At 37.5% G+C, this 9,274-nt stretch overlaps 1 protein-coding gene across 1 annotated transcript in view; it reads left to right on the forward strand.

Moving 5' to 3' along the window:
• The window catches only part of Ush2a (usherin), a 640,266-nt gene that overhangs the window by 404,328 nt on the left and 226,664 nt on the right, over positions 1-9,274 (forward strand). The window contains exons 38-39 of the mRNA XM_070041435.1: positions 471-621; positions 1,187-1,329. Of these exons, the coding sequence (XP_069897536.1) occupies positions 471-621; positions 1,187-1,329 (294 nt within the window). The remainder of the gene's footprint in view (positions 1-470; positions 622-1,186; positions 1,330-9,274) is intronic.

A 9,274-nucleotide genomic window follows, 5' to 3' on the forward strand; every position in this document is an offset into this window, starting at 1 on the left:
TCAAGTAAAGGAAATAAAGCCATTGTGTTAAGATGCAATAGTATGATTCAAGTGACAATGGGCAACACAGATGGAAGGCATAAAAGAAACTGGACTTTCTATGTTCCATTTCTTGGTCTGTTGAGCAAAGGAGTTAAATTTAAAAGCTACTTTCATATTTGCCTCCCTAAGTTCCCTCCATGTTTTCCATTAAGAAAACAGAAGTACAGGTGGGAATAGTCTCACATACTCATTCGTCTTGCTGTTTTCGGGGCTGCCTTTTAAGACTGAAGTACTAATGTCATTGTGTTGAAATACACAATAAGGAAGTACCGTAGCTCAGGAATTAAAATGTTAAATTAAATGGACCATGTTTAACATTGTTGTTGATCCTGAGGAACAGTTTTTCCAGTATATGGAGCATTTCCACTCCATCCAGCATATGTTCTCCACAGTTTTCTCTGCTCTAATTCATCTGTGTTTTCCGACAGCTCCAGATGGCCTGCTGCCTCCCAGGCTTTCATCTGCCACTCCAACCAGTCTTCAGGTTGTCTGGTCTACACCAGCTCGTAACAACGCCCCTGGCTCTCCCAGATACCAACTCCAGATGAGGCCTGGCTGCTCCACCCTTGGCTTTCAAGAGTGAGCGCTGTAGTTTGTGTATCTTTCTACCACCTGGTTTATCCAATAGATGTATAAACATGTTGAAGAATAGGTCAGTTCTCGTCGGCAACAAGCACAGTTATCTCTGAAGAGTTCCAAGTAATAAAGCACAAACAAACCAGCAAGTGGATGGATAATTTGCTTGGCAAAAGATCCACTTTTCTTTTATATAACATTGAAAGTAATATTTTTTCATGGTAACCCTTTCATGAATACAGACATTTCATGAAACCAGGATATACTTGAAAGTCACAAACTGGACCTCAATCATAATTAGAAAAGGGTGATAGCTGTTACAGTTTGTGCTACAAATTCCACATGGACATCAGCCTTACTACAACTAGCATTTACATATCACATAAATTCAAGACTACAAATCTGCAAGTAATGGCTACTTACTTTGAGAGAGACGTCAGTGGATGTCACAAAATGGCAGCACTTACATATATGCTGGCATTCTCTGAAAACTTTATGCAGTGAGAATTTACGTGATTTTATTTCTTTCAATTTCTAGAGCTTCTTAGTTAATCTTTCTCTTGTATAGATTATTTCCTCATCCTTCAGCATCCTTAAACTATGAAGTGAGAGATCTCCAGCCATACACAGAGTATGAGTTTCGGTTGGTTGCCTCCAATGGATTTGGCAGTGTTCACAGTTCTTGGATTGCGTTCATGACCACAGAGGACAGTAAGTAGTGGAAGTAATACAAAGCCAAATGTCTTCTACATTTGCTAGTCGCAATGTCTTTAATTCTTCCGAAACAAGGAAATGAGCCTCCCTTATTCTCTTGTCATTAAATCACAATGATCTTTTCCCGGGCAAAAGAAGCAATAAAGGTGGTCAGTTTTCCAGAAGGAATAAAAATGTGTTCTTAGCATATAGGAGAGTTCGGCTGGCTTGCAAACTGGACGAAGGAATTCATGTTAAATCATGATGTGAGCCTGTTCTGTCCTTCTGGACACATTAGGTACCCTGTCCTATGACCAGATTTCTTCTGCTTTGTTGGGGAGTGAAATATGGACATTATGTCATGGTGTACTTACAGCTTCCATACACTTATCTCTGGAAGCAGAGACCCTTCCTCCTATTGTACTTATACTCAGCTCCGAAATATACCATCTAGGAGTTACAGTTAACTCTAAAATATACCATCTAGAGAGAAGAACTTGATAACCCAGATTCTTCAGGGATTGTAAAGGGTGAGTTGGAGTTGCTTTATTTACTAATAGAGAACTCTCTAGATTATTTTTATTAAAGTTGTCTCTGTGTGTGTCTATATATAACACATATATGTGTGTATATATACATATATGTAAATATATGTGCATTATATTTGTGAATTCACACATATGTAAATATGTATATATTTAGATTATATACATAGATACATTAGGAATAAAATATGCATATCGGTCATTAAGATATATTTATGAATAAAAACATTGGTATATTTTGTTTTTATTAGTTGCATCTATAATATATATTAAGAGAAATGTATATATTAAAGAGTTGGGAATTAAATCACAGCACAATGAGTGATGAGGGCCCTGTATCTTTGAGCAATGAGATTTTAGGGATAATCTTGTCAAATCTTATAATCACAGGCACCTTAGGAAACGTTGCTCTCTTGGCCTCTTGCCATTCTGGCTTTATATCTAATGAGAAACTGAGTGTGTTTCAAAATGCTAGGCATTAAGCATATCATATTTAAAACAACATTAATTATGCATTAAGTACACTTTGTTTTTATACCCCTAATTGTATTAGTTTGGTGATTACATATACAATGAGACAGAAATAGAACTTTTTGCCATTTTAAAGGTTTATTTCACTTTTTAAAAACCCACTATGAACGATACTATATGATACTTAACCTATTTTTCCCAATTTGTAATTGCTCCTGGGGAGCAAGTTAGGTGATTTGCAAGGGTACAGCCAATATTTTTTGGTCTCAGGCCTAGGAAATATTGTACACAGTCTGGAGTCAGATTTCAACCCTTTTCAGATTTATGAATTGGAGAGCTTACACTCCAAGCAGATTTTTGAAGAGACATAGCCTATAAAAAATAATCCTGAAGATAGATGCTTAATCTCCTTCTTAGGTATAACTGTGTGTTTGATGGGTCTCAAGAAAGATTAACTGAAAATAATTATTCAGCTCACTGCCGAGGTAATGGCTTAATAGAATGGCAGGTTGGAAAAGCCAGGAAGATAAAGCTTGCTTCCTTGGGCATTGTTTCTGTTTCCCCCAGAGAAAGGTCAACATTCATATTTTCTCAGTGGATAAGCTATTCTCAGTCCTTATTGCCTGGGCCCCATGGTATCCTGTCTATAGGCAGGAAAACACTGCCCACATAAACAACTTCTAAACAGTGATCAACTAGCATATCATCCTTTGTTGATCAAACTTTCCTGCTGACTCTTCTTACTATAAAACAAGGCTTACAGGGTGTATATGGTTATAACTTTCATACAGAGACCCAGTTCATCTTTGTGAGATGTGTCTGTGTCTGTGTTTGGAATGAAATTTTAACTCCTTATTTTTATTTTTTAAGAATGAGTAACATTTGATTAAACAGCAAATGTTAACTCAAGATACCTAACTGGTGTGTGTGTGTGTGTGTGTGTGTGTGTGTGTGTGTGTGTGTGTGTGTGTGTGTGTGTGTGTGTGTGTGTGTGTGTGTGTGTGTATGCCCATGTGTGCATGTGTGTGTGTACTGTTTTAGGGGCTTAAACTCAGGACATGTGCACGGTGCTTTAGATGTTTTTGCTTAAGGCTGGTACTCAACCACTTGGTCACAGATCCATTTCCAGCTTTCTCTACCACTTGAGCCACAGCTCCACTTCTGGCTTTTTGGTGATTAATTGGAGATAAGAGTCTCATGAACTTTCCTGTAAGGGCTTAGAACCACAATCCTTAGACCTCATCCTCCGAAGTGGCTAGAATTATAGACCTGAGCCATGGGCACCTGGCACCCAGCTCTCATTTTTGTTTTACTATCTCCCAGATAGATGAATTGGTCCCTTCCTTGCTTTTCATGTACACTGTGAAGTTACACACAATATTAAAGAATCAAAAGCTGACCATGTACCCCCGAAGTGTAAGTTCCCAATGTACACATGCCCCTAAGAGGTGGTGACAGTGAACTCTATATTTTTGGATGTCAGTGGAGATGGATGCCAGCTCTGAAAGGATGTGCAATATAGTTGACAAAGACATGAATGATTGGCATCGGGCACAAGCAGTTTTTCTGTCAAGGATATAGAACACTGCTTATAAAACTACCCATACTGACAGCTCCGTGCCAGAATCACACTTCAGACTTGATCCTGACCAGCAACCTCCTGTTCAGAAAAGTGCAATCTTTAATATAAAAATTCCACAGATCATCTTAGAGAATGAAACAGAGAAGTCCTCTTGTGCCCGCATTAGAATTTCCTCCCCTCGATGGGTACTTCTCTTCATCAGCCACAGTCTCAAAACTCTACCGTGTCCAGATAGGTCACCCATGTCAATATTTTTTAGCATGATGTTTCAAGACAGTGATGTTCATCAACCATGTGGCATGGCTGAAACCAAAAAGAGAAACCTAGGAAGGAAATGAGCTACAACCAAGGAGCCAATGCTGCATGCAAAACCAAGTTCACACGGACAGACAAAGGGATGCGAGGAATTTTAATAGATTTTTTCCCCCAAATAATTTGTCATTTACATCAAGGTGCCACCAATATCCAGTTCCATGCATTTTTAAAAATCTAGTGTGCTATGCCAAATGATAATAATGCACATTTCCTATGAATATTTTAAATCCTGTTAAACATGTGTTAATAAAAGATGTTTGTTCTAGCCAACTTGGTCAGTGTAGTGTTCAAGTATTTGCAACCAGATAAATACAAACAACAAAGGTATTTGTTAATGTGCTGCTGGCAGTCTAAGTACCTGGCAGGGCTGCATTTTGTAAAAATATATTAAGATTGTGTTAGACTTGAGAGCATACGATTCATAAAATGAAGACGCCTAGCTGCTGAAAATATTGATATTTTTAAACCAGAAATAGCCATCCTTTCCTGACTCCATTGCCTTTCTTTCTTATGTTCAACAATTGTTTTGTGTTTCGTGTCTGAATGTAGACATTGTAGTCAGTGGGAAGGGCAAATTTCTTCAATCCTCAGCTTAAATGCGGTAGTGAACCTTGGCCTATTAAAATACTGCCTTGTGTAAAACATGAGATAACCCACTTTTCTTTAAAAACAGATTGCCTAGGCCAAGAAAAGTCAGATTATGTTTCTCTCAAAGTTTTCTTGGTAAAAATCTACATATTACACATAAGTAATAAGATCGACCAATAAAGTTGTTTTCCTTTTAAATCATTTCCCAATGTAAAAAAAAAAAAAAAACCCGAATTGTTCATTGTCAGATAGCTTAAAGAATTTGATCATTTCCCCCGAGGTTCACATTTGTATGTTTAAAAATGCCTGAGAGGCTTGCTTAAGTAATATTTGTAGTGCTTGGACAGTTTATTCCGTGGAGTAACATGAATATTACTCTCAGGTGTTCATAGTTTTGCTAGCAGACTATGTATGAGTTTTATCCAGACCATGATGGAAACATACATCTCAACAACAGAGTGAGTTTCCTTACTTTTAACATATCATGGTTACGCTTATCTCATTGTTTACCCAGATTTATGTTAATATGGTAAACAGAGTTATAAAGGATTCCAGTCTTTGGATCCTGTTTTAAACTTTTTCCTTAGTGGGGTTTACTTATTTTTCAGATTTTCCTAACAGTTTACCAAGAACCCCTTGCAGGATAAGGGAGAAAGACATTGCAATGCTCATTGAAATCTAGATAGAACATAAAAGCCTTCTGCATCTGTTGCCTGGGAAATTCTGCTCACTCAACAGTCTGAAAAGTGACTTTCTCAGGGAAGCCTTTCTTTTTCATTGCTCACTTGAAATTTTGGTTTGTGCCTTATAAGTTGTACCTTCTCAAGACCAAGGGCTCTGTCTCATCTGTCTTGTAGACTTAATGTCTTACTTGTACAAACTGCCCAGTGAAGGGTCTGACATAGAAAAGTACCGAATCCTACTTGAAATATGAATCAAACTGCCTGATCTAAGCAAATTCATGAAAATTAACCAAGTAGCTGTTCTCTGTGTCCTCACTCTGTTTATAGAAGCATGTATATATGTGTACAGGTCTGTTATAGGTATAATGTATATACTAGTTACTCAGAGGGACAAGGAAGTCATAGGGATGAATAGCCTACTAGGTAGGTTCCTCTTGAAACAAGACTGGGCAAACACTGGGCAAACTCAGAGGTGCTGTGTAGGTGACTGGAAGGGCATTTCTCTCAAAACGGTGTTAGGAAAGTTTGCCTCCAGGTGGGGAAGTAGGGAATGGAATTTACTTGGTGTTCATCTTAATAATGAGTTTCACATTACAATTGTTCCAGAACAAGGAGAACTTTCTCCTTCAGTGTTGGCAATGTCTGCCGACTGACCTATGGGTAGACAGGTATTCTGGGTGTTCTTACTATTCTAGAAGCTTCAGGCCATAGGATGGGAGGGTGAGGATTAGAGGCAAATGCTGGGGAAGAAAATCCAACCTGAGCTTATTTTCTGGCCTCCATTAATACGTGTTCTAGTCACGGAGGCCACAAACCACAGGCTATTCACCATGCATGAGTAAGGAGGTGTGGACGGAGTATATACAAAGAAAGTAAAGAAACAAACAGGATTTTTTTAGAATAAGAGCAAAGTATTGAATCTTGTGGCCCAAAAGGGTAGTAACACTGTGGTATGAAATTTGACACATGGATCCAGATAAACCTTAGAATAGAACTGCTTTTCAAATCATTTTAAGAACCTCGGGGCCTTTAGGAGTATTTAAATATTAAAATTAATATTACATGGCAAACATCTTTTGGTGACTAGTGGATTTTAGTATTTAAAGTCTCAACTTGAATCCTTAAGAGAGTTCTGTGCAAGAAGGAAGTAGGAATATTCAAATGAGGGAAGAGCATATTTATATCAGTAGATTTAATTACGTTTAATGGGAAAATGGGATCCACAAGGTTCAGTAAGGCTACATTATTACTTTGCTTATACCAATCCAAATGCCTTTTCCAATGGTTCTAAATATTTAGTTCTTAGTGCTGACCTGTTTATATTTTCACACATCCACAGGGTATCTATTTCATACAAAATAAAAGATTGGTGGCCAAAGTGGCATAGTACTCTGGGTTTGAAACAGAAAGTTTCTGTACATTGGCCACTCAGACTATGTTTTCAGGTTCACAGATCACTGCCCAAATTCTTGCACTTCCAAATTTAATAGAAGCAGATTTTTATAAGCACTGTTATTTCCTTATTTTTTTATATTCTAAGATGGAAGGGAACTTATTTAAGCTAAATGTGGCAAACAGCAAATCTTTTCACTTGGACTACCTCAATGTCAACAGCTAACACAGGCTTGTTCTTCCAAATGTGCAGTGTTGATGGTTCTCCTGTTCCTTATATCAATTAGCTGGAGAATTCAGGTGAAAATAATAAGAAATCAAGATTTTTCCTAAACTTTCTAGTGTTTAAAGAAATTAGCAGAAAAATACTATTTTATTTTTTATATCTTATTTTTATTTTTTGTTCATCATGGGGCTTGGACTCTGGGTCTGGGCATTGTTCCTGAGCTCTTCAGCTCAAGGGGAGCTCTCTATCACTTGAGCCACAACACCACTTCTAGCTTTTTGATGTTTAATTGGAGATAAGAGTTTCACAGACTTTCCTACCTGGGTTGATTTGAGCTGTAATCCTCAGATCTCAGCCTCCTAAGTATCTAGGATCACAGGCATGAGCCACCAGCCCCTAGCAGCAAAAAATACTTTGTCAAAGCTACCTGATTTTCTATTGCTTTGATTTTATTGAAGGTCTGTTATGCCCACGATACTTTGACAAGAAATCTCTATCTATTCTCTTATTTGAACTGCACAATCTGTTGATCATTCATGAAATTTTCTTAGCTTTGAAAAAAATTAAGCTGTCAATATTTGAAAATTGTTACTGGATTATGGAAAAAATCATCCACTGCTAATTGCTGCACACTAGCATTTAAATGGTGTTTGGAGACCCTCAAATCTTAAATTATTAGAGAATTCAAATACCTAAAAAATGGTAGCTATTAACAAAAAGATGAGTGTTTACCACAAGCATTTTTCTATTGCCTTTTTGATACTGCATAGTTATCAAAGTTCATTCCATAATGCTAAAAAGCTCTCTATGTTTTTAAAATTATATCATCTTACTCATTTTGGTAATGTCTCCCAACCCCCAATTTTCCAAGATTGACTAAGTAAGTGAAAAAGAAAGAAAGAGTTTCTCTGGGAGCTCCAGAGGTAGCCTCTGTAAACAGTTAGTGAGCTATATTTAGAGTAATGTAGATGAAGTTTGCCTAAATACAGAGGCTGACTCTGTGGCCTTGAGCTCACCTAGGCTTTATTTCTGCCTTTATGGCTTCCTCTCATCAGCTATTTTATTTTCAGCTTCAGACTTGCACGAAAGCCTCTACAATATGCCCCAGTTCTAGATGTTAACCTATATTCCGCTCAGGAAAAAGGGAGAAAGACAACTCCCTGGTCTTGTTTCTCTAACCTGCAGACCACCAAATAATATCCTTTCAAGTCCAATAACCAGCTAGCCATTCATTAAATAATGGCACCTCTGTGGCATGTTTCCTTGTTTATCAGCTGTCAGGGCTGACATTCAGATTTCTGTGCAACTGTGCAGGGCACCTTCTACCTACTGCCTGTTTTCTTATCACAAGATGATAAGTTCAGTATCTTTATCTCATTGTTCTTGTTATGTTTGTATCTTTTATTATGAGCTGTCAAAATTCTTTGGGGTAGGAGTTTAAGCAATGAATTGATGAAAATAATTCAAGATTAAAGAGAAAGTAGAACCTTATTCTCTTCTGCTTACGTATCAAGGGTAGATAATTAGAAGGCTACCCTAATAATTATATAATGTATTGCTGCCTATAGTTATAAATCCATATATTCTCTCCTTCATTTTTTATTCACTGGAATTTTAAGTGATATTTTTATAGAGTTAATATTACAAAAAAGAGCTTTCAAACCAAGTAAGCTTAGTTTTTATTACTAGTATTATTATTATTAGAGTAGAAAGAGTTTCTTTAATGGAACACTTAAAAATATAACAGGAACCGGGCATCAGTGGTTCACACCTGTAATCCTAGCTACTCGAGGCTGAGATCTGAGCATTGAGGTTTGAAGCTGGCTGGGGGGAAAATGTCCCAGGAGGCTCTTATCCCCAATAAACTACTCAAAAACTAGAAATGGTGCTGTGGTTCTAAATAGCAAACAGGAGAAGACTTCGTATAAGCCACTGAAAGGTAAAGTACCTGGAGCCTTGAGCTGAGAGTAATTCAGCATCCACACTCACACACACACACACACACACACCTTGTGCACATTAGAATATCCACAATACATACACACACACACACACACACACACACACACACACACACACACACACACACACACACACACACACACACACACACACACACACCTGAGTAATATACACAAAACCACAGAGTTCCCTCGGTTAG

This window comes from Dipodomys merriami, unplaced genomic scaffold (assembly GCF_024711535.1).
Source record: "Dipodomys merriami isolate MVZ:Mamm:240054 unplaced genomic scaffold, mDipMer1.0.p SCAF_31, whole genome shotgun sequence".
NCBI classification, from domain to species: domain Eukaryota; kingdom Metazoa; phylum Chordata; class Mammalia; order Rodentia; family Heteromyidae; genus Dipodomys; species Dipodomys merriami.